At 40.8% G+C, this 26,909-nt stretch overlaps 1 protein-coding gene across 3 annotated transcripts in view; it reads right to left on the bottom strand.

Moving 5' to 3' along the window:
* The window catches only part of GHR (growth hormone receptor), a 238,347-nt gene that overhangs the window by 3,419 nt on the left and 208,019 nt on the right, over positions 1–26,909 (bottom strand). For all 3 annotated transcript variants that reach the window (XM_038403290.2, XM_038403289.2, XM_043514474.1), the window contains exons 3-7: positions 18,104–18,233; positions 16,116–16,276; positions 11,876–12,054; positions 5,041–5,206; positions 1,935–2,025 (exon numbers count right to left, since the gene is read on the bottom strand). In XM_038403290.2, coding sequence (XP_038259218.1) covers positions 1,935–2,025; positions 5,041–5,206; positions 11,876–12,054; positions 16,116–16,276; positions 18,104–18,233 — 727 coding nt within the window. The remainder of the gene's footprint in view (positions 1–1,934; positions 2,026–5,040; positions 5,207–11,875; positions 12,055–16,115; positions 16,277–18,103; positions 18,234–26,909) is intronic.

The raw sequence follows: 26,909 nt of genomic DNA, 5'->3' as shown, positions 1-26,909 counted from the left end.
ACTTCAAGTCAGTTCTTGAATAAATTCCAGGGAAGTCCCATGGAAGGTCCCTCTTGTATAATTTACAAAAAAAACTTATGAGTCAGCATGGGTTACTCAACATGCCAAGAGACTTTCCCTAAGTACCTTCAGGGACAAGGGGTTCTTGCAGAAGTCCAATAAATAGTAAACAGAGGAATGGAAAGGGTTAGGTAGCGAAAGGGAGGGAAGGTATTTCAAGCCTGCTAAACAAAACCTGCAGATTAATGAAAGCAAAATTTTAAATGCTTGTGTTTGTGAATTCAGACCATCCACTAACCTAAAAAATTTCCATGACAGCAATCTGAAGATCATCATAATGGGGAGAGTGCCAACATGCTCTCTCTGCACCATTAAGTGATACTGAAATGTTTGTAGGCCTTGTGTGGTACCCTACACAGTGGTGAATTTTAGCCTGGGTGAAAAAGAACTGATCTTCAACTATTTCTTGTGTTTTGTGAAAAGCTAGGCTTTACATTAACAGTGGGCATACACACCTCCTCTCCTCTTTCACCAAAGAGGGTTACCATATCCATGGAAGGAAAATCCTGCTTGCCTTTTGTAATGTATCTAGCTTCTTGCCCAATAGGCCTGTGATGGAATACTGGCTCCCATGCCATGTATTTTTTTCCCCAAGTTTCTGCTTCAGGGCTACTGTGTCACAGAACGAGTTCCAGAGCTTTAATGATCTTCTGAACTAGCGATTCCATCTTGTGGGCCTTGTATTGAATTTTGCTCCACTTGGCATGTGAAAAACACTTTAGTCTAAATATTTAAATGTGCATATGCAAGACCATTGGGAGTGGTGTGTGTGTGTGTGTGTGTGTGTGTGTGTGTGTGTGTGTTCGGGGGATTTAAAAGAATACTTTAAATAAGTTACGCTTGATTATGCCCTTGCTCCTTAGCCCAGGAAGGTGCTGAGGTAACAATTGAGCTGAGTGAAGTCTGCAAAAGATACCGATGAACACGCATTTAAACGAGATCCATGCATTCACTTCATCAGTATTTATGTCCTTTTTATCCATGGTCATCATGAACTTTCTTTTTCTCCTGCTGCTTATAAAAAGTTTCAGTCATCTAACCATGCACGAGAAATAATATGATTTAGATGTCCAATCCCCCATATCGAGTAATTGCCCACTTCTAGTTACGAGTAGCAAGGACATGACATCTGCAGCCTGGAAGGAGTAGGAGCCATCAATATGTGAGACTACTCTGCAGAAGTTCACACATCATGTTCAGTAAAACCTATGAGTTCCATATATCACCAGTATATGGGATCTGCTTTATCCTGAAAATGGTGTAAAAACTTTTAAAATTAAAGGTCTACAATTCAGTTTTACATATAAACCTCACAGAGACAGGTTCCATTGGTCAGGGACAAATAAAGGTTCAGCTTCAGTATGAAGTTAATGCATCATTAAAAAATCTCAAGGAATAGATTATTCTTCCCCTCATTTTTTCCCCCAATGTAAGCCTGCTAAAACCCGACAATTTTTTAAAAATGAACCTCATAATTCAGAATTTTTTCTATTCCACAGACCACTGCAGAACTGAGAATGGATTGCCTCATCTTACAGTTATCTTGACTGTAACTGCAACAGACAAGAGAGCAGATGTGGGGGAGTTTTTTTGTTTTTTTTTACAGTCAGCTGTGTCTCTGGAAGTATTTAAATTAGATGACTCATTTGGCTGCTACTACAGAATTTTCTTTAACTGTTTTTTTTTTTTTTTTTTTTTTCAAATCTACAAACAGCAAACTCCTCAGAGCAAATTTGGATGCTGACTGTCAATTCACATGCAACGTAAGAGTCAGTAGACTTTACTGAAAGGGCAGTACAAATGTGTGATTTGATGACATAATGGATCACGCCAAACAACTGCTAAAGAAAAGTGAACAGATGAAGCACACTTACCTTCGGTGTTTAGAGAACAGAATTAAGAACATCACCACTATCAGCCCAAATGTTCCAAAGACGATAACCAAGAGCCATGGAAACTGAATTTCTGCAACAACATAACAAAATCATATTGGCAGCAATCTGCAAGGCTTTGCTGTGACCTTACATTTAACTTTCCCTTCAGTTACATAACTTGTGGAATTCTTTGGATTTTACAGGGCCGCTGGTCACTCAAACAAAAATTCTGCACAAAAAACAAGTAAAAATGTCTTTCCAATCTCAACCCTTTTAATATTGTGTTTCATGAATCCAATTCAACACCTCGAAAACAAGATGAAGTTTTCTATTATAGAACCAAATCCTGGCAAACATAGCATGGGCAGAAGCACTTACATGAAGGGCATAGCTACGCTAGACAGTTTACAGCTGTGCTGCTGTAAGCTCTCTAATGTAGCTGCTCTAAGTTGATAGGAGAGAGCTCTCCCGTCAGCTTAACTGCTCCAGCCCCCGCAAGTTGCAGTAGCTATGTTGGTGTAACGTATATCGCTCAGGGGGTGATTTATTCACACCCCCCCAAGCGACAAATTATGCCAACATAAGCTGTAGTGTAGACGTAGCCTAAGAAGGAGACAGATGCATGCACGGAAGGCCTTCTCAGGGCCTGACAGCGGTAGTATTGCCAGCAAACCTTGCCGTAGGGTGTATTTTACTGCTCCTCTAAGCAAGAGAAGAGTGCTTGTTACTGAGAGCAAATGCCTTCACTAGACCACTAGCCATCCTCCTTTCTGAGCAAACCATGCCCTTTGGCCCAGGCAGTCACCCAACAGCATAACATGATGTAACAGCCAGCATGCGCCTCTCCACAAGGCCAGGCTGGTCACTTATGTTTTGAGAAGTATCAGTTGTACAAAGAAAAAATGACAAGGAGTCCTTGTAGTACCTTAGAGACTAACAAATTTATTTGGGCATAAGCTTTTGTGGCCTAGAACCCATTTCATCAGATGCACGAAAGCTTATGCCTAAATAAATTTGTTCATCTCTAAGGTGCCACAACGACTCCTTGTTGTTTTTGCTGATACAGACTAACACGGTTACCACTCTGAAATTGTACAAAGATTGATGGCTTTTTACCCCTGCCTTGCAGCCTGGCACATGCAAGGAGAGAACTTAACGTGTGTGGTATGATAGGAATGAGAAACCATGCTGATAAGTGAAACATTCTTCTTAAATAATGGCACTCTCATTCAACTGAAGCTCTGACTGTAAAGGGTAACAAATCAGGAAAACACATGGAAATCTGTTCTGGCTGCAGCCCTTAAGATTCCTCTGATTCCCTGTTTTAACTTTTTAGGCCTCACTCATTTCTGTCAAGAAGGATTGAACAAGGAGCTTTAAAACTGTATGTAAGAACAAATAAATATAAAATATATTTTCAGAGACCACTTTTCCCGCTCAGTTAATGGCTCAGCTTTTTGATCCTTAGGCCAAATTATCAAGCTTGGGTGCTTGAAATTAGGCACCTATATCCATATGGAGACACCTAAATAACAGGCCCCATTTGAAAAGGTGCAGAGCACCCAAAAAGTCCAACTGAAGTCAATGGGATTTGTGGATGCGCAGAATCTTTGAAAAATTAGGTGCCTACACAAGGATTTAAGTGCCTAACTTTAAGGCAAAAATTTTCAAATCTAACTTTATGCTCCAAAACTGAGAAATGCCAAATACAGAACTCAGATCAGCACTGAAGTCAGAGGTACAGGTGCACCCATATGGCTCAGCTTCCAGAATCCGGGCTTTAAGGATGAAGGGAACCCAGCAAGCACAGTGTATTTGGCCTGTATTAAGTTATTTTGTCATTCTGTTTCCACAAAATCTTACTTCAAAATTTAATTTGAATTGACATGGGTAGGAAGAACAGCACCATATGGATAGAACACAGGTTAAATGTCCATAGAAACTGTCAATATAAATAGTGGAGGGGAAGTGTCCAGTGGGATTTTGAAGGGATCATTGTTTGGTTCAGTTTTATTTTATATCTTGTGGCAAATTGCCAGCACAATTATGATGGATCCTGCGCTTCCTCTTCTTGTGGGGGATGGGGGAGAGTTCAGGGCGCAGTTTCCTGCCCCTGAACTAGGGTATCTACTGTCCCACTAGTAACCCAGAGAAGGAGGGACCCGGGCCCGCCCTCTATTCCGGGTCCCAGCCCAGGGGCCCTAGAGATAGTGGCAAACCACTTGAACTAGTGCTTCCTTCCCCTGGGCTACTTCCCTCTCCCGCTCTTTAGCTTGTGGGGCTTCCTGCCCTCTCTCTGCACAAGCCGGGTGTCTCTTTACCTAGGGTCTTGGTCTTTTAGCCAGCCATGGCACTTCTCCAAACTCTCCTCTACTTCAACTCCTTTAAATTGCACTCTGCTCCAACTTCTTCCCCTGGCTGATTGAAGCAGGGGTTTTTTATCAGGTGACTGGCTTCGGGTGCTTTTAATCTATAGCAACCTTTCTTCCCTCTACAGGGAATAAGGCTTCTCCTCATCCTGGGGCTTACATATCTCTCCTATATCACTCTCCTGCTGCCTTCTGGCCATGCTGTATCACAATCTCTACTAGTGATCTGGAAAAGAAAGTAAAACAGAACTAAATAAATTTGCCAATGATACCAAGTTTTGAGTGGTAAATTTGCAGGTCAGGCCCAATGATGTTTCAGAATGATGAGTTCCTTATTTTTAGATAAAAAGAAATGGGAAGGCTCATATCAGCTGTTTTTCTTTTTATAAAGCTCTTTTAAAAATGGGCAGAGGAGCAGAAAGTTACTTTCACAGTGTAATTGCCCTTATCTAAGTGTGTATGGCATGAACTACAGAACTCATTAGTAATCCTAAAATTATTTTTATCTCTGCAAAGTTGGGAAACAGCCCCACTGGGTTTGTTTCCGAATCTGTCCTTCCTGCACCACAATGCAAGGATCTTCTGCTGTGCCAGAGCAAGTCTCACCAAGTGTTTTTTATTGCAGTCATTTGAGTTTCTAGCGTATTCAAGTACTAAACACTAAGGAGAGGAAGCAATGGAAAGCAGGGCAATGTTTAGAATGACACTTCATTGCAAAGTTGTTCTTCCTCACTTACCTTCATTACACAGAACTGAGCTAAGTGAAGAAAGAGACACATAAAGGGCTTCACTAAACACCCCAAATTTTTCAGAAGCACGTTGTCTTGATCGGACTCGAATCTCATAGTCTCTTCCCAACTTCAATGAGTACAATGGAACTACTGTTGCGAGCACAGGATCCAGCTACAAAGACAAAATGACTAATACTAGTTGACAAATACAAACATCTGCAGGCATTTTTACTTACATGGAACTTTTACGTTTACTGGTCAGAGGTATAGAGGGTATATGTCAAACTGCAAGCCCTTTTATTGTTCCAGTACTATTCTACTAACTTCCCAATGAAAACTGTCTTGTTAAAAATAACAGGACATACTGGAAATATAGAGGCATGGCTGTAATGGACCTTGAGAGGGCATCTAGTCCAGTCCCCCATGATGAGGCAGGATTAGGTATACTTCCTAAACCCCATCCCGGATAATACTATGCTCTAGAGTCCACACTTCAGCACAGATCTTATGAACTAACATTTTTTAAACTCTTTTCTGTGCACAAACACCAAACTCACTGCATATCTTATAAACGTACTTATTTTAGGAATATTGTGTAAACCCCTCCCCCCAAAAATCACGGAGTGAATAAAATATAATGGTAACATATGAAGAGTGGGAACAGATTTCAGGAATCAAGACCCTTACATATAAATATTAACCACAGATCTACCTGCCTTGGTACCTACCTTTGTACACGGGCCCCATCCCATAGTATCTGAATACCTCCCTTCCTTAAGACCAGTCTTCCTCCCTTATATAATCTAGATCCAGCTCCAGCATCAGAATACACAAAAATAATGAAAATGTGCTCTAAATACAATTCCCTCTGGTGGGAGTTATGTTGAATTTATGTTTGCAGAACCCAGTACTATTATTGGCAAGAGTGAATGAGAGTCAGAAAACCAGACAGAGTGGAATAGATTAGCCTGAAATCATTTGGCCAAAACAGGATTTATGATCCCACAGATTTGGAATAAGTTTGTGCTTGAACTGTGCAATCTAAATAAGCTGTGTTTGCCTATGTGTACTTTAAAACACATTCTCTCTGTTGTTATGAGACTGTGGTCTTTGTACCACAAGTACCCCTATAGGTTGAAATATCTTGAGAACAAAGCAGTCAGAAATTGCGGTGTTGGAGAGGAGAGGCTCCTTCCTGTCCCCTGTGGTCCATAGGAAGAAGTTGAGAGAACCATGATATTATGTCTTACTGACACTTAGCATGCAAAGTCAATTGGGCTGGAAGGCAGCTAAGAAAGAATACAATCCAAAACTAGTTTAGCTTGCTTGTTTCATACTGTAGTTGTATAAATCCAGAAACAATGAAACACACTGGATTTTCACACTATGGCTTAGTGTCTTTTCTTTTACTGAGATACACCTTGGAGTAGGTCCCTAATGGTGGAAAATCTATTAGAGACAGGAAGGCTGTAGTGTTAAAAAGTGGTCACAACCTCTCTAGTGTTGGAGCCCCACGGGGCCAATGTAACCTCAAATATAAATAATGCTGCAGTTTTAATCACACTGTTTGTACAGTTTTAATCACACTGTTAAACAATAACAGAATACAAATTTAAATTCAGCATGGATGCATGCCCTTGGAATGGTGGTTGAAGCATGAAGGGGCATATGAATTTTTAGCATACCTGGCATGTAAATACCTTGCAACGCCACTACAACAGTGCTATGCAAATGCCTGTTCTTACTCTTAGGTGACTTTGTAAATAAGAAGCAGGCAGCAGTATCTCCCATAAATGTAAACAAACTTGTTTGTCTTAGCGACTGGCTGTACAAGAAGTAGGACTGAGTAGACTTGTAGGCTCTAAAGTTTTCCATTGTTTTGTTTTTCAGTGCAGTTATGTAAAAAAAGTCTACACTTATAAGTTGCACTTTCACAATAAAGAGATTGCACTACAGCACTTATAAGAGATGAACTGAAAAATACTATTTCTTTTGTTCATCTTTTTTACAGTGCAAATATTTGTAATAATAAATATAAAGTGAGCATTGTACACTTTGTATTCTGTCTCGTAATTGAAATCAATATATTTGAAAATGTAGAAAAACATCCAAAATATTTATAATAAATTTAAATTGGTATTCTATTGTTGTTTAACAGTGTGATTAAAACTGCGATTAATTGACAGCCCTATTTAGAACTACAAGTCAAGGATTACATTGTTTGCTCCAGTTTTCTGTACAGAGCGGCCTACAGAAGACTCTGGACTTTTACAATTTGTTGCCACTGAATGCCTGCAATGTCCTGCCTTATTCTTTGTGCCATGCAGCTTTACTCTCCTTCTTCACAAGAGTCACTTCTTTTGTTTTACCTTCCATTGCTAATCACTACTCTGGCCTTAAACTTGATACCAGGATCAAAAATAACGACAGATGGCTTAAATGCACAAATTGGCAACAACTCTACTGGCTGGGAAGGAGTCATGAGCACAGCAGCAGAAGCCATCCTAACTGATAACGGCGAATGGCTTTTGAATCTCTGTGGCACAAACACCCGAATGATAGGAGGCGGTCTTTTCCAGCAAAAGAGGATTCCCAGGCTCACATGGAGATCACCAAACAACGTGTCTGTCAACCAGGTAGATGATCTGGGTATAGCTAAGAAATGGGCATCTTCTTTGAGGGATGTCAGAGCCAGAAGGGCAGCAGATGTTGGCTCAGATCATCATCTTTTAGTGGACATGCTATAACTTAAACTCAAAAAGATTATGAAGGCAGACAAAAAGAGTGTTATAGCAGTGGATAAGTTCAAAGACAGAAACACACAGCAGATTCCAGATTGCATGTAGCAACTGATCCAGTGTTTTCTAGGACTAGGCTGATAAAAGTCTGGAAAACAAATGGTGGAATTGCAAGAAGGCAGTCGAGACAGCACAGATAGTAGTGTGCCTCCGAAGAGGGCAGAAGAAAGAATCATGCATTACATCTGGAACAAGGGAACTGACTGAGGAGCAGGAAGCTTTGAAGGCAAAAAAGGAACAGTGCAAGATGCAGGCAGAACTTTTAGAAGTGGATGCAAGATATAGAGTAGAAGACAAAGAAATAAATATATTCAGGCAAGATGGAAATGCCAGGATTCAGAAGGCTGCAGAGGCATAAGCAGCACTGCAGGGTGCAGACTTCAAGCAACTCTAAGGAATAATGAAAACCTCTCAGGAAGAACCAGACCATCAGGGACAATAATGGACAGAAGTTAGACAATAGAAAGAATATTTCCATTCCATATTAAATTGTCCAGAGCTGATGATCATGCACAGGTTCAAGAGAAATACCAATACGAAATTAGAAACAGAAGAAGGACCAACAATGCCCGATGAAATTAAAGTCACGATCAAAGAAAGGCCTCAAACAGGGGAAAGCTCCTAGTGCTGACAGAATACAAGCAGAGATACTAAAGTGAGAGGTTAAATTCTGACTGAGGAGCTAAGAAAACTGATAAAATATGGGTGAAAAAACAAGTGCTACAGGACTGGAAAGATGGTATAACCATGACATTGCCAAAATATAAAGGGTGATCCGCCCTTCTCCCCCACCCCCTATCCAACCCTGACACTCCCTGTCCCCTGACTGCCCCGACCAATATTCACTCCCCCACCCCCTGTCAGGTCCCCTGGGACTCCCATGCCTATCAAACTGCCCCCCTGTTCCCTGTCCCCTAACTGCCTGCACCCCGAACCTCTGCCCCATCCAACCTCCCCTTGCTCCATGTCCCCTGACTGTCCCCCAGGACCCCCTGCCCCTTATCCAACCCCCCCTGCTCCTTGCCCCCTTACCATGCCGCTCAGAGCGGCAGGATTGGAAGCCTTGCCGCGTGGTGGCATAGCTGCAGGGCAGGGAGGACAGCAGGGGAGAGGCCAGGGGCTAGTCTCCCCGGCCGGGAGCTCAAGGGCCGGGCAGGACAGTCCCATGGTCCGGATGTGGCCCATAGGCTGTAGTTTTCCCACCTCTGGATCATACCATGTAATTGTACTGAGCATGCTACTGTACAGAGAAGAGACTTGGCTGATGACTGTGGTTAACAAAAAGTGATAGGAGGCTGCCTACCACAGATGGCTGAGGGAGAGTTTATACAGGACATGGAAAAACAAAACAACAAATGTGAAAGCAAGGGAGCCAACAGAGTAGGACATGTGAGTGAATATCAAAGAAAGCAGGCTCAGGTGTTTGGGCCATGTATGCTGTAGGGAAGAGGGGAGACATGCTAAGCAAGCATTGCATTGGGTACCCAACGGAGGAAAGAGAAAGCGGAAAAGGCCAAGGAAGAAGACAGTGGCAGAGGACGTAGAATATGCTAGTGTCAGCCGGGAAGAAGCACTACAACTAGCAAGTGACCGTAATCAGTGGAGGAACTGGACTGCCTGATGTGATGGCAGCACAGATAAGGTCTCTAAAGTAAAGACTTTTTTAGCTTATGAGACATATGGTCCTTCTGCTTTAATTTAACCCCCCTTTTCATGATTTTTTAAAATTAGTGTCTGTCACCTGCCCCATACCAAAAAAAACAGCAAGAGAGACGTAAGCTCCTCCCCTGTTGACATCATTGATATTTGCATGCTAAGCGCTATATATATTGCTCCATAGTCTTTAAAGCCACTACATTACTATCTCACAACACAGATAATATTGGAAGGCAAATAACTCAGACCAGAAGCAGCTCAGATTACAGTTTTATAGACAGTGATTAACATGTTCTTTGGGCTTCTGATGCTACTATTCACTAAAAATGGAATAACGCACGCAGTTTGAAGCTAAAAAGGCATGTGTCCAAACTGAAGACTTCAAGGGCATATAAAAGACAAATCAAATTGTTTTTTTTTAACATGTACTGGGGAAAATTAAAAATATATATACTAACATCTAGAGGTTTTTAGAAAAAAACAAAGAAGGAAAAATTTTCCAAGGCACAAATGGTAGTTAGGCACCTAAATTGCCATGTATTTGAAAATCTTCCTCAAAAACCTTGCAGGTGATCTTTACGTTGTTCTTAAAGGGATAATGCAAGGTATATTTTGGTCCAAAATAAAATGTAATAAAAATAACTGTTTATAAAACCAAGTAACAATAGTTAATATTTCATTTTTTGAAAACTATATAATTCCTTGGAAATTTTTTAACACATTTCTTTTAAGTCTTTGAAATGTAACATTGCAAGATTGTGCTAATGCATGAGAATCTGAACTTAAATCTCAGCAGATACTGATTATAAAATGAAGTGAAAACTATTATATTTTCACTTTCCAAAATGAGAAAAATGCAAGAAAAGTCTGATTCAAATTTCTTTGAGTTTCAAAACGCTAGGATATTGTGACAGAAAAGATCAGATTTTTTAAAAAAATATCTATTTTAATTTGATAATATCTTAGAAAAAAGCCAAAGAGATTAAGTTCTATTTGAAACAAAGGGCATTTGCCAAATGGAAAAGGAGGCAGATGGTAAGGATGCAAAATTCCATTTTCATGATTCAAAATGTGCAATGGAAATAAAAGAAAACATAAAATGAACACTAAAAGTATTACAAATTCTCTTTTAAATCAATGCATAATTACAAGAATTTTCCACAGAATTGCATTTAGAATTACATTTAAAATGTAAGTAATTTTAAAGGGTTAACCCAAATGTATAAAACCCAGAAATTTCACAGACTAACCTGAAAATCTGATATCCTGGCATCAAACTAATATTGTTGTGCCAAAAAATAAAAATAACAGATATAATAGAATAACTTTTTTTTAAAAACAGCTAAAATTTAGGAAATGAACAGAAGATTATTTTATTACAGGAAAATTTGAGATCACTGATAATAATCATACTTTACATTTATCCACCAGGATCTCAAAGTCTTTTTTTATTATCACGTGAGCCTATTACCACTTTATCCCTCACTAAGATATAACTACTTTTGGGGGAGGAATCAGCAGCCATCCTGCTCTGACAACTCCACTCAGCAGGACTGAAGAGGGAAAGTGAAGATTAATTTCTCTAAGTAGACAAAAGAAGTAACTTGTCAAATTGGAATTTGGCCATAATATTTGCATCAAACTCCTCTTGTGAAACATGGCCCAAAATGTTTACCAACCACACAAGTGATTAGGAGCTTGGTTTTATGTCTTATCTTAAAGGCAGGACTTCCAACAAAAGATTGCGCAATTTAGCACAGCCTTCGAGAGAAGAGCGAAACCTGCTACATCCCCAATACTATCTGGGTTTTCTTTGGAGATCTCCCCTTCAAGTGCTGACCAAGCCCAATAGTACTTCATTTGTGAGATCTTACAAGATCACAACTAAAGTTGACCTGCCTACAGGCTGTAGAGAAATATTTACACTGTTTGTTAAAGGCTTAGGGTATGTTATCTCATTGTATGTATTTCCTTTCTTTAAGATTAGCAGCATAAACATTTTAGGGCCAGATTGTGGCTACTGAATCACTGTCCACACCAGGGAGGGAGTATGCTGCTTCTGGAGCTTCAAGAAAGAATTCTGGAGAATGCACAATGCAGCGGCACCCAATCATTACCCTTGCAACTAGTGCAGCACATGTTCTCTTCCATGCCTTGCTAGTTACGCTACCCAGTGTAGATTGCAAGCAGGGCAAAGGCCTACCATCGCCCTGCCCCGTTTCAAGTGGCTCCTGCTAGTAAGGAGCATTGCCTGTTCTATCCAAAAGGAAGCACTCACTAGTTGCCCCAAGGCGGCACAAAGGGGGGCGGGGAGATTCCTTCCAAACCAGGCACAAATGAGCTCTTAGGATGTTACAATTTTTTATATATAAACATTTCCTTCATACCTCCCTCCATTTTGTCTCATTTACTTCTTTGTACTGCAGCTCATACTCCAATGTAATCCATCCCTTCTGAACGTCGGCTGATGGTGGTGGATCCCATCTCACTTGGATGTCTGCATGGATCCCGGTCAGGCTGGTGTTCAGTAGTGTCCAGTTGAGACCGACAGGAGGATCAGGTTGTACTGTTTATTTAAACAGCATGTTGGAAATAAAACAGTTTTCAGTCTGAAATCGCTATTCTTGCTAAACACTGTTCATGATTAAAGTAGTATTTGAACCACACATACAGTAATTCCAGTCTCAACCTACAAATTAATATAAAAATTACTCAAGATTTGATAACAGGTGTTATATTTTCATTTGAGTCAGACATTTTGCACCTAAATCTCAGGGCCCATCACACAGCCCTGATGCAGACAAAACTCCTGCTGACTTTAAGGATAAAATCCTGGCCTCATTAAAGTCAATGGCAAAACTTCTGCTATCTTTAATAGGGTTAGGATTGCACCCTAAGATTACATAGGAATTTAGGAAAACCAGATATGTATGTTTCAGAATTTTGAAACTCTGGGCCCAAAACTTTCCCTGAACTCCTAACAAACAACATTTTGCTCATAATATTTCATGGATTTATATTATATTTTAAAGCTAATCTGTGCTGAACTGTGCATTTAAAAGAAAAGAAAAAACAAAAACAATCTCCCCCATACCAAACTAATTGAAATCATAGAATCATAGAATCATAAAATATCAGGGTTGGAAGAGACTTCAGGAGGTCATCTAATCCAAACCCCTGTTCAAAGCAGGACCAATCCCCAACTAAATCATCCCAGACAGGGCTTTGTCAAGCCTCACCTTAAAAACTTCTAAGGAAGGAGATTCTACCACCTCCCTAGGTAACGCATTCCAGTGTTTCACCACCCTCCTAGTGAAAAAGTTTTTCCTAATATCCAACCTAAACCTCCCCCGCTGCAACTTGAGACCATTACTCCCTGTTCTGTCATCTGCTACCACTGAGAACAGTCTAGATCCATCCTCTTTGGAACCCCCTTTCAGGTAGTTGAAAGCAGCTATCAAATCCCCCCTCATTCTTCTCTTCCTCAGACTAAACAATCCCAGTTCCCTCAGCCTCTCCTCATAAGTCATGTGTTCCAGTCCCCTATTCATTTTTGTTGCCCTCCGCTGGACTCTTTCCAATTTTTCCACATCCTTCTTGTAGTGTGGGGCCCAAAACTGGACACAGTACTCCAGATGAGGCCTCACCAATGTCGAATAGAGGGGAACGATCATGTCCCTTGATCTGCTGGCAATACCCCTACTTATACATCCCAAAATGCCATTGGCCTTCTTGGCAACAAGGGCACACTGTTGACTCATATCCAGCTTCTCATCCACTGTAACCCCTAGGTCCTTTTCTGCAGAACTGCTGCCAAGCCATTCGGTCCCTAGTCTGTAGTGATGCATGGGATTCTTCCGTCCTAAATGCAGGACTCTGCACTTGTCCTTGTTGAACCTCATAGATTCATAGATACTAAGGTCAGAAGGGACCATTCTGATCATCTAGTCCGACCTCCTGCACAGCGCAGGCCACAGAATCTCACCTACCCACTCGTATGAAAAACCTCACCCATGTCTGAGCTATTGAAGTCCTTAAATCATGGTTCAAAGACTTCAAGGAGCAGAGAAGCCTCCTTCAAGTCAACCATGCCCCATGCTACAGAGGAAGGCGAAAAACCTCCAGGGCCTCTCCAATCTGCCCTGGAGGAAATTTCCTTCCCGACCCCAAATATGGCAATCAGCTAAACCCTGAGCATATGGGCAAGATTCACCAGCCAGATACCCAGGAAAGAATTTTCTATAGTAACTCAGATCCCATCCATCTAATATCCCATCTCAGGGGATTTGGCCTATTTACCCTGAATATTTAAAGATCAATTACTTACCAAAATCCCATTATCCCATTATACCATCTCCTCCATAAACTTATCGAGTAGAATCTTAAAACCAGATAGATCTTTTGCCCCCACTGCTTCCCTTGGAAGGTTATTCCAAAACTTCACTCCTCTGATGGTTAAAAACCTTCGTCTGATTTCAAGTCTAAACTTCCTGGTGGCCAGTTTATACCCATTTGTTCTTGTGTCCAAATTGGTGCTGAACTCATCAGATTTCTTTTGGCCCAATCCTCTAATTTGTCTAGGTCCCTTTGTATCCTATCCCTACCCTCCAGCGTATCTACCCCTCCTCCCACTTTAGTGTCATCTGCAAACTTGCTGAGGGTGCAATCCACACCATCCTCCAGATCATTTATGAAGATATTGAACAAAACCGGCCCTAGGACCGATTCTTGGGGCACTCCACTTGATACCGGCTGCCAACTAGACATGGAACCATTGATCACTACCCCTTGAGCCCGACAATCTACCACTTTCTAGCCACCTTACAGTCCATTCATCCAGCTCATACTTCTTTAACTTGCTGGCAAGAATACTGTGGGAGACCATATCAAAAGCTTTGCTAAAGTCAAGGAAAAACATGTCCACTGCTTTTCCCTCATCCACAGAGCCAGTTATCTCATCGTAGAAGGCAATAAGATTAGTCAGGCATGACTTGCCCTTGGTGAATCCATGCTGACTGTTCCTGATCACTTTCCTCTCCTCTAAGTGTTTCAGAATTGATTCCTTGAGGACCTGCTCCATGATTTTTCCAGGGACTGAAATGAGGCTGACTGGCATGTAGTTCCCTGGATCCTCCTTCTTCCCTTTTTTTAAAGATGGGCACTAAATTAGCCTTTTTCCAGTCGTCCGGGACTTCCCCCAATCGCCATGAGTTTTCAAAGATAATTGCCAATGGCTCTGCAATCACATCCGCCAACTCTTTTAGCACTCTCGGATGCAGCGCTTTCGGCCCCATGGACTTGAGCTCGTTCAGCTTTTCTAAATAGTCCCAAACCACTTCTTTCTCCACAGAGGGCTGGTCACCTCCTCCCCATGCTGTACTGCCCAGTGCAGTAGTCTGGGAGCTGACCTTGTTCGTGAAGACAGAGGCAAAAAAAAGCACTGAGTAAATTAGCTTTTTCCACATCCTCTGTCACTAGGTTGCCTCCCTCATTCAGTAAGGGGCCCACACTTTCCTTGACTTTCTTCTTGTTGCTAACATACCTGAAGAAACCCTTCTTGTTACTCTTAACATCTCTTGCTAGCTGCAACTCCAGGTGTGAATTGGCCTTCCTGATTTCACTCCTGCATGCCCGAGCAATATTTTTATACTCTTCCCTGGTCATTTGTCCAATCTTCCACTTCTTGTAAGCTTCTTTTTGTATTTAAGATCAGCAAGGATTTCACTGTTAAGCCAAGCTGGTTGCCTGCCATATTTGCTATTCTTTCTACACATCGGGATGGTTTGTCCCTGTAACCTCAATAAGAATTCTTTAAAATACAGCCAGCTCTCCTGGACTCCTTTCCCCATCATGTTATTCTCCCAGGGGATCCTGCCCATCAGTTCCCTGAGGGAGTCAAAGTCTGCTTTTCTGAAGTCCAGGGTCCGTATTCTGCTCCTCTCCTTTCTTCCCTGTGTTGTCAGGATCCTGAACTCAACCATCTCATGGTCACTGCCTCCCAGGTTCCCATCCACTTTTGCTTCTCCTACTAATTCTTTCCAGTTTGTGAGCAGAAGGTCAAGAAGAGCTCTGCCCCTAGTTGGTTCCTCCAGCACTTGCACCAGGAAATTGTCCCCTACACTTTCCAAAAACTTCCTGGATTGTTTGTGTACCGCTGTATTGCTCTCCCAGCAGATATCAGGGTGACTGAAGTCTCCCATGAGAACCAGGGCCTGCAATCTAGTAACTTACGTGAGTTGCCGGAAGAAAGCCTCGTCCACCTCATCCCCCTGGTCTGGTGGTCTATAGCAGACTCCCACCACGACATCACCCTTGTTGCTCACACTTCTAAACTTAATCCAGAGACTCTCAGGTTTTTCTGCAGTTTCATACTTGAGCTCTGAGCAGTCATACTACTCCCTTACATACAATCCATGAGAGTTTTCCCTATATTGGAACATTTTCCTAGGTTGTACTTTCAAGCTTTATACCATATACTTTTAAAAGATTATTCTTTACCACAGTGTGAATTTAAATATATGAAACTCCCAAATTAATGAAAAGAAATCATGGTAACCAAGCCAATCTATTTGATTATATGGTATCATATAAAAATAAAGCAGTGTAAAATATATAATGGAAACGTACCTATTTCATCAACACTGAAGCACTTTTCATCTAACACTTCATCTTTATTGATAAGCTTAACACAATAAGTTATCCAAATAGAGGTGTACGATGTGTTGAAATAACAGCTATTTTCTCCAGCAGTTACATAATCGGGACATTCTTTCCATTCTTCATCATTCCTAGAATTACAACAAAATATATATTACAAGGTGGCTAGTGGCAAGTCACAGCTAGTATAGAAATGGAAATGAGGAATCATGTCTGTATTGATCATGTTTTATAATAAATTACCCAAAGCCATGTGTATATGATCATGTGGCTATTTTTATGGGCTTTGGTGAAATTCCAAAACAGGCTGTTAGATTATATTGTTATGCTAGAAACTGACAGACCACTATATCACAAAAATACTTCTAATTAATCTTTTCTCCATTTGATTGCAATTCAGGCTGTAATAGGAACTGAAACAGATTGGCATGGGGTTTCCCAAAATGCAGCCTTAGGTTATATGTTATATGAAAAACTAAAATGTGGCCCACATCTGTCCTCTTCCAGAAACAGTAGGGTTAGGACAAAAGTAATCAGCTATAGGCTTTTGTTGCTGGCGAAACACAACAAGCAAGTTGTATTCAGGTATCAAGAAAGATACAAGTGCAATCAAATATTGTGAATGTGTGCTATTTTTTAAACATGAAAATTAAGCAAAGTCTTGAGCTCCTGGCAAGCTGGCACTGAGGCCCTTGATATTGCAAAGTTTGGCCACCCGTGGCTTAAAATAATAACCCTCTACCCAGAAATAATTTAGAATATGCTATCTTTTCATCATGCAAACATACTGCAATGCCCACAAGCAGAGATGGAAGCTATGCACATGTACCAAGAAGAGAACGTATCTCCATATGGCACAGTCCTTAAACAGGCATCTAGCAAAACTTCTAGTACCCTGAATTATATTATAAGAATGTGGTCAGAAACTTAAAGGCAAGAAAATTCATGTTTAGCAATTCTATTCATCACCTAGTAGCCCAATAATCAAATGGCACTGCTACAACATTCCCTGTCACTTGAAGTCTTAAATTCTTGAAGTCTTAAATTGAGCTAAATGATATGCTCTAGCTCAACCAGAAGTTATGGACTTGATGAAGGAGTTACTGCATGAAATCTATGACCTATGCAATACAGGAGGTCAAATTAGGTGACCTCAGTGTTGCCTTCTAATCTATGAACATACGATAAGTGGCATTAAATGCAAATGTGTATAACAACATATCCTAATGACCTCTTTTGCCATTTAGTTCAATTTTTTATTACATCTTTCTTGTTTCTGGTAAAAAGATAAAATATGTGATATGTCCAATTTGTGTGGAATTGTTATATTGAGTTATTAAATGGAACCTACTTAGTCTTTATAGCTCATGCTTTACAGTTGGACACACACAGAGATATCACAATTATCTGATAATCATTTACATTAGATGGAATAGTGGCATCCTTGAGCATTTAGGATTCAAAGGAGTTCAAACTAACAGTTGATTTAGAAAGCTTCTACTAAAGCTTGAACCAGAATTTTAAATGGGCCTGAAGCAGACCCCCAGATGTGAACACATCTCAAACTTGGTAAGGTTCAAAAACGTGGCTTTAGTTTCAAAGCTGTCTGATAGGTTCATAGGGGAACAAACGAAAACCCCATATCCTAAACCTCTTCCCCAAACTGTGGGATGTTCAAATTCCAGATTCTGCACCTTGAGCCTAAGGAAAGAAGAGTTTTTTCTTTCATCTAAGAACAAAACAACTAAGAATGTTTCCTTCGGTGTTTAACCCATTCTTTCCCAATCCATATTAGTCATTGCATTATACCTGACAAATAACAGACATCTTTGGTTTCAAAAACATTTACTTAGACTGTGCCTTCTTAGCCTTTTTTTCATGATATGAAATGAATTGCATTGCAATTTAATGAGCAACACTGTGACTGTTAGGCATTTCAAATTGCATACTCTCTTTACCTTCTCATATACAACAGTTGTACTGTTCCCGGAGTAGTGAGGTTGTGAAAATCCCTATCTGTCCAATGACATGAAAATGTCTCCTGTTCAGGTGATCTGCACTTGATGATTTGTGGCCGTCCCAAAATAACTAATGAAAAATGGGAAGAAAAAGAAAGAACTTAAACAAACATGTAAAACCAGACAAATACCGTGCTGAAATCCTGGGCTCCACCTTAACAACCACCATCTTGAGATAAAAATACCCCACAGCATATTGTTATTATTGTTACCAATAAACATGGATGACTTTCCCCCCCAATTGTTTGTACACACAGCAAGTTTGTACACACTAGAATGTGAGCAGAACACAACTTCAGATCCAAACACCCCTTATATTGTGAGGGTGTTCGCCATCCAAACATAAAGTCATATAAACATTTTGCAAGTGAGGCAGATCCTGATAATGGGACAAATCAAAAGCTCTGATCTAACACGGTCAAACTACAGTGTTTGAAATAAGATCCAGGGTGAAATTCTGTCCACTTGAAGTCAATGGGACTTTTGTTATTAACGTCAATGAGGCCTGGATATTACCCCCAGACTTTCCTACTTGAGTCCAGGGAGCCTCGTTCACTACACAACCCTGCCTGATTTACTATCCAGCCTGGACATTGAATAGGGTAGGTAACAACAGCCACTAAAGCAAGATGAAATAGGAATGTGGTAACAACAGTCACTAAAGCAAGATGAAATATTTTCAAGGAACAGTAAATTCGCTGAAAAATGCATTTTTCAAGGCACTGAAACTTCATGAATTTGGGTTGAATTCAGTAAATAACGTCAGCTGAAAAATAAATGTTGCTAGTGTCACAATAGTTTTGAAAATGTTGTTTAGAATCCTTTTGACCTGAACAAATTATTTGTTTTCTTGTTTTTTGGTCTGGTGAGAAAAAACTAAAAACAATTCAGTTTTGCTTCTAACACAATATTTTATTTGTTTTTTATTTTTGGTTCAGCCAGTGAATCAGAAAAATAAATTATTCACGCAGCTCTATCTGTGATCATGGAAATAGAGATTATAGTAATGCATATACACAACAGGGCTGGGTGGAGTAAAAATTTACAAAAGCAACCTCTTTCATTTCCTAAACTTTATTTTTATTTATTTTATTTGTTTATATTTATTTCAAGACTATTTTTGAATAAGTTGATCCTTCAACGGCCTCAAGAGTTTTTAGGCATGAAAGAGATTTCCCTACAATGCATATGTGCTCAGTTTCCTGATTTGTAATTTATGACTTTGTTTTTTACAATCAGTGCCAACGTTTGTAATACAAATTTTTCTAGCTGATCGCTTCTAGCCGCTGTGTCAAGTTTCCAGGCTCCACAAGAGCAAGTCTTAGTGATCACAGGAAAGGTTGTGGACTTGACTTGCATAATGCTTGGCACTCTTTGAGCAAGTCTCCTTTACTTCCCACTAAAAAACAGTTATCAACATGTAACAGAACCCTGCATGAGCTCTGTCTCCTGAACATACTGTACCAAAATGAGATACACAATAGCTAAATTAATTTAGACAAAGTGAGCAGGTTTAGGCTACTGAAGGTAAAGGTTAAAGACATTAATCTGGGAAACTCTCAAGATGAGATTTAAAACAGACTAAAATAGCAAAACAAAACACTGAGTGCGTATTCTTGTTTTCCTACTTGACCATATCAGTTAAAGTATAAAAGATGCAGTCAGCAAAAATGTTCACTCTGTGCACTTTAATGTATATTAGACTAGTTAGTAATCTCAAACTTGCTAAATATTCAGGCCCAACAGCAGAAGATATTATGAAGTATGGAACATTCCAGTGACTCTGTGGCTTCCATTATAACCAAGCACATCTGGAAAAAAATTCCTAGTCTCTGCCTTGAGGGTCAGCACAATGTACATCTACTACAGTCATGATACAAAAGCCAAACAAACTCTTCAGATCCTGCTGTTTATTTTGTTATGACCACATATTAGCTATGGTCTGAGCTCTGGCTCAGTTGGAAGTAGCTGCTCCAATACAGTAGCAAAACCAGTGCATTTTATGGAAATAATTGAGAATGCAAGCATGTCACCTATCTCTTGCGATTATCTAGCTTGATGTTCTTTTCCATATAACTCAGTTTCAACTGCAAATATGGTTTAGCCACTCAAAAACAGTATATTACTGTAACTACAGACTAATGGAAACCGTACGTGTAGCCAGCCCTTTAAACAAAAAGCTACGTAAATTAAAATAGAGGAAAATCAATCCACAAGGACTAAGCCCTGACAGAATACTGAAGCCTAAATTTCATTAAGTCTGTAAATTTCAGTCTGCAAATGGAATGTGGCACATCCAAAAGTAGGCTACTTACAGCTTGATTCATGGCAGAACTCCCACTGACACCAGTGTGCTAATATTACTTTGATAACAATGATGACTGCTCTGGATCAAGGGCACTGTGTGGATCCTTGCACTGAAGGATTGTGAGGACAGGTCTACTGTTCATTCCTCCTTCAAAGAGTGCTGGTATAAGCTTTGTCTTTTCATCTGAAACTCTCAATTTCTTCTTGTAATAAACTGAGTTATTGGTGAGCATCTTGGAACTACAACAGTAGCATGATGCTTTTCCCTTGCAACTGACAATCAGTTATTTCTGTCCTCTTCAAAGGCTAGAAAAGCTCTGAGTGTTGTGGGTTGCCCTGCTAATCTATTTAACATAGCCTTCTCAAGATCATCTGGTTTTATTGTTCCAAAGTGTATGCTGTCCTTGATGATGTCCTTGTAGCGCTTTCTGGGACAGCCTTGATTCTGATGTCCTTGTGCCAATTCTCCATAGAAAATTTTTATGGGGAGTTGATCTTCAGGAATCCTAATTACGTGTCCAACCCAGCATAGTTGGGCTTTAATTAACCTGGCCTCAATGCTTATGGCATTTGACTTTTGGAGAAGCTCCAGGTTGGTAATTTTGTTCTTTCAACGGATGCCCATGCTGGTGTGCAGAGACTGCATATGGAAGGCCTCTAAGCTGATTGATATGCCATTTGTATGGTGTCCAGTTCTCACAGCCGTAGAGGAGAGATGTGAGCACAAAAGCATGTCCCCTACTATATGGGATCAAAATTATTCAGTTATTTGTCACAGGTCCTAAACTGCTAATACAGAGAGGAGATTATCCTTTAGCTCAAGTGTCAGGGTCCGGTGCTTTTTGAACAACAGGATCCAAGGTCTTTCCCCACTTTCACCACGAAATTTCAAGTGGCCATGGATTTGTTATGTTACTATATTTGTGTAGTGACGTATCAGAGGCAGGTAGGGAACAAATTGATCTCCACCCCCTAACCTAACTACTGCTCCAAAAAAAAAAAAAGTAAAAATCAAAGTATAAATACTTAGCCTGGGTTTCAGCCAACAAGCCTTATGTACTGAGCACTAAGAGAGGGCTTTATCCTGTACCCAGTAAATTCAATGGCTAAACTCCCATTCACATCAATGAGAGAGGGATAAAATCCCTAGCATTTCCTAGTTTAGTTTCTCCTATGGCAGATCTGATGAACAAGCAAATACTTTGATTACAAAAGAAAGCAGATGTTTCTGAACTAGATGAGATTAAGAAGCTCTTCTTTATTTATTACAGGGTTCTGGTAGATGAAAATGTAATGTAATGTAATGATGCAAATGATATACAGAATCAAGCTACCTGACCCTAACAGATGCAGAAGGCCATATTCTCTCTTAAAAACAAAAAACTTCTGTTTGTCTATTTAAAAGGTTTTTATAAATTACAAAGACAAGTGATAATGCACAACAAATCAAAAACAGAACACACACATAAGAAACGATAGACAACAACATGTTCTAAAAAATAAAGTGACTTTAGGAAAACATATTTTATGCAACAGGAAGTACTACTTTCATTTAAGAAATTCTCAGAATGATCACAACGTAGAATTAGGGGAGATTAATGGAGAAATATGGAGGAGAAAGTAAAGGAAACAGCTAAGTGGGAAATAGACATTAGGAGCTGAGAGACTATTTATTGTAGTTGGGAGTTCATATAATGAAACTGAATGCGCAATCTGAACTTACCCCTATCCACTAAGGTCAATCAGTTTGGTGTTTATTTTAATGGAAGTGGGATGATGTCTATTCTGCTGGATATCAAGAGAACATGTTCTGAGATTCTAACTCAGGGATTCTTTCAAGATGCACAGAGAAATGAACAGTGCTGGCTATCAATAAAGGCAACTTCAAATATACACAGCCTTGTGCTAATAAACTAATAAGCACCAAATATGGGGAAACTGGAATTTTCTCTCCAGATGTGGTAAACAGATACAATAACACTAGCAAAGTAGGTCACTTTCTAGTCTATCACTAACTAGGCTCCAGGTAAAACCCTTGCATGAATGGATAGCAGTAAGGTTCTGGGTCAACTCCCCTCCTCCATTTGGAAAATGGTAGAACTTTTTTCATGAATGTAAATCAGCAATGGAAGAGATCCCTTTGCATGACAATGCCTGGAAGAAAGCAAGTAGAATGTTCCTGTAGCTGAAAAATTAAAGGTTTTATTGCTGAAGCTTGGTCTACACCACAGAGTTAGGTTGATGTAAGGCAGCTTACGTTGACCTAACTCTGAAAGTGTCTACACTACAACGTTGCTCCTCCTGCTCCTGTAAATCACTTACTACACGACCTAATAAATCTACCTCTGTGAGAGGCGTAGTGCTTAGGTCAGTGTAGTTAGGGCGATCACTTCATTGCTTACGTTGACAGTTGGGTGTGAGTCCCAGGGTGGAGTGGGGGGCGCTCTGGCTGTGTGCCCCAGGATGGGGGAACGCTTTAGCTGTGAGCCCTGAGGGGGCTGACAGCTTGGGCTGTAGGTCCCAGGGTGGGGCTCCAGCTTGTCAGTGCCTCACAATGCCCCACACAGTTAAATCAATGGAAGCACTCCTGGTGAGGATGCACACCACCTACAGAGGGGGCGTAGTGTGGACATGAACCACTGCAGTAATTACTGCGGTGGCTGTACATTGACTTAACTTAGGCTGACTTAATTGTGTAGTGTAGACAAGGCCTAAGATGGTTGAAGGAAAGGGCCGAAGAAGAGAACATTCCCAACTCCAATTTGCTGCCAACACTTAGGATATCAGAATGGCCTTTTTACAAGGTTTCATTGGTCATTTTTGCCTCAGTGGCACGGAAACTCTTGGCTATATAGCTGCAGATATACAGAAACAGAGTTTGACCAACTCTATTGTATGTCAGTATAATGTGGGTGCTGAGGAACACTGAAGAGCAGTGGATTGAAGTTTTCAATTTGTAGCCTATAGGTATAACTATTTGCCAGGTAAGACATATGAATAAGTTAAGACAGTAAATCAATGAGCCCTACATGCCTCAGGCCTGTAAGATAACAGCTTATCTAAACAAGGCATAAGGCCCAAAGCCTTACATGTGCAGTTAACCAGGAGTAACCCTGGATCGTAAGCTATCACAAGACAGAGTGCTGTAATGACTAAACTGTTGACAGGAAAGCACAAGATGCTAATTTATACCAGTTTGGCATATTTTAAGTTAGGAACATCAGCAGATGTCCCAACACAAGAATACCAAGGTAACTAATTGACATACATGCTAATAAACTTGGTAAACAGCCAATTAGCCTATGGGAGAAGGGCACCCCAACATTAGTAGGGTGAGGAAATACAAATAAGGAAAAGGGAATGAAATCCCTATTGATTGCGCATTAGTAAGGCTAAGATTTTGTCATGGTGATTTTTAGTAAAAGTCAGTTAGTAAAAGGTCAAAAGCAATAAACAAAAATTCATGGAAGCCAGCAGCAAAAGTCACAGACAGGTCACAAGCAATAAACAGAAAGTCACGAAGCTGTGACCTGTCTGTGACTTTTGCTGCTGCGGCTCCATGGTTTCCCCTGCCACTGTGGTGGCTGGGAGCTGTGGAGTTCCCCTTCTGCCCCTCGCAGCTGGAAGCTGCAGGGTGACCATATTTCTTAAGGAGAAAACGGGACACCCCTGGCTGCTCGCCAGAGGTGTCCCACTCCCCCTTTGCGAGGCTGTCGCCTGCTGCTGAAACCCTGAGGAGGGCCCCCTCAGGAATTTGTCTCCTGTCACTGGAACCTTGTCTGGGGCCCCTGTTGCTGCTGTCCCCAGAACCCTGCCAGGGTCCCGCTGGCTGCCAGCTCCAGAGTCCTCCAGCCCCTGAGGCTGAAGCAGAGAATGTCACGGAGGTCTCTGGAAGTCACGGATTACGTGACTTCCATGACCTCCATGACATAAAAGTAGCCTTATGCATTAGGCATAGTAGCATCAGTGTACCACATTATAAAAGTTGTATCCTACTTTGTGTTCTCTGGGAGCTGTAACTCTTGGGAGATACCACAATGACAACCACTGATGATGATGAGGACGACTAATATTTTGGTTCTTTTTGCAAGGGATGATATGAGTATACAGATGCTCAGACACATGGCACATCCTGTGTTATCTCTAGCTACCTTGTTGTGTAGGAGTGTTTGTAACTTTGCTAACTGTGTTAATAAAACTGTTACAAATACAGGGGGTTTACCCCTGCACATTGGGGTTCTCAACTGAACAATAATTTTAATATACTTGGCCTGAGTTTTGAACAAGAACCTACCAAATCTCAAAAAGAAAAGGAATACTTGTGGCACCTTAGAGACTAACAAATTTATTAGAGCATATGCTTTCGTGAGCTACAGCTCACTTCAATGCATCCGATGAAGTGAGCTGTAGCTCACGAAAGCTTATACTCTAATAAATTTGTTAGTCTCTAAGGTGCCACAAGTATTCCTTTTCTTTTTGCGAATACAGACTAACACGGCTGCTACTCTGAAACCTACCAAATCTCAGACTGTTAATAGGGAATTCTTAAGTAATCATTTTAATTAATATACAATCAACAGATCAGCTACAAGTTCTCATTGCCTTTATCTGCTGCTCGATATTAAATGGCAGGATACAATCAGCAATAAGGATATTTGTAGCTGAATCCAGAAACTACCTCCATCAGCACTAGTTCAGTTTCGGGAACTTTTTTAGTATGGACATGTTATTAGGATGGAAGACCAATGAATTATGATGCTTAGCAGGTTTCAGAGTAGCAGCCGTGTTAGTCTGTATTCGCAAAAAAGAAAAGGAGAGAGATTGCTAAATTGGAATTAATTTGCAAACTGGATAAAATTAACTTAGGCTTGAATAGAGACTGGGAGTGGATGAGTCATTACATAAATTAAAACTATTTCCCCATGTTATTTCTTCCCCCACCCCACCCCCCACTGTTCCTCAGATGTTCTTGTTAACTGCTGGAAATGGCCCACCTTGATTATCACCACAAAAGGTTTTCCTCCTTCTCCCCCTCTTTGCTGCTGGTAATAGCTCATCTTAAGTGATCACTCTCCTTACAGTGTGTATGATAAAACCCATTGTTTCATGTTCTCTGTGTTTGTATATAAATCTCCCCACTATATTTTCCACCGAATGCATCCGATGAAGTGAGCTGTAGCTCATGAAAGCTTATGCTCAAATAAATTTGTTAGTCTCTAAGATGCCACAAGTACTCCTTTTCTTTGATGCTTAGCAGCATTCCTTAGTAAACATATGGTTGGCAATCACATGGCAAAAAAGCTTCAGTGATGTAATAAAATCTCCAGTGAAGGACAAACTGAATATCCAGCTAGATCAGTTTAAGAACCCAGCTTGAGATCAATCCAGGTTGAAATTAATCTACATGGAGGTTACTTCCCTTTGGGATTTGCCTTGGCGATGATGAAGCACAGATCAGTTTGCTTGAGTAACAAGTATTCTCTAAATGTTGTAGTAGGATTACGTAAATTGTCAACAAATATTGTTGGTTTCAACTCTCTAGGTTGTCAAAGGGATTTTTAACACTTTCTCAATACAGTCTAGTTAATTAAGTTAAAAAGAAAAAAAACCCTATCGATACAGAGGAGCCAGCTGAGGTGGTTCAGGCACCTGATAAGAATGCCCCCCTGGGAGGTTTCCTTTGGAACTCTACCAGGCACATCCCATTGGGAGGAGGCCCTGAGGCTGACCCAGGACATGTTAGAGGGATTATATCTCCTGGCTGGCCTGGGAACGCTGGGGAATCCCCCAGGAGCAGCTGGAACCTTTTGCGAAAGAAAGGAAGTGTGGTCCTCCCTACTCTCCATGTTGCCGCTGTGACCCTCACCAGGAAAAGCAGAATAAAGGAAAAAGAGACGAAGAAGAAAAAATCCTATACACGAACTTAATAGTGGGAAATGAGGCAGTAATGGACAATCATTTCCTCTCTTAGGGCCGAATCCTCCCGTGCCCAGAACATAGGACATGAGTCCTCAGTTTTCCCTGCCAATGTGACCTTACACATGGTGCATGTGAGGTCACACTGCACAGAGGACACCATTTGGCAGAGCATGCCGCCCCGCTCCCGCTGTTGTGAACTTGCATGTACCGAGTGTGCAAGGTCACGCTGGCAGGAGTAGAACTGTACACTCTATAAAATGGCTTCCTCCATGGGTGATACCAGACAAAACCATGCCCGGTTTTACAGAAGTACCAGACAGGTGACAAACCAGAGAAAAACAGGACTGTCCAGCTTAAGATCAGACAAATGTACTGCCTATCCATAACTCATCCACCTGTACAGAGCCCAAGTAGCGGGGCGGAAAGAATCTGCTATCTAAGGATATGTCTGCACTACAGATGGTACAGCAGCGCAGTTATGGTGCTGCAGCCGTGCTGCTGTAGCATTGGAATGTAGAGA

Source organism: Dermochelys coriacea, chromosome 5 (assembly GCF_009764565.3).
Source record: "Dermochelys coriacea isolate rDerCor1 chromosome 5, rDerCor1.pri.v4, whole genome shotgun sequence".
Lineage (NCBI taxonomy): Eukaryota > Metazoa > Chordata > Testudines > Dermochelyidae > Dermochelys > Dermochelys coriacea.
The sequence above is the reverse complement of the archived record's forward strand: the minus strand, read 5'-3'. Positions and strand labels throughout refer to the sequence as shown.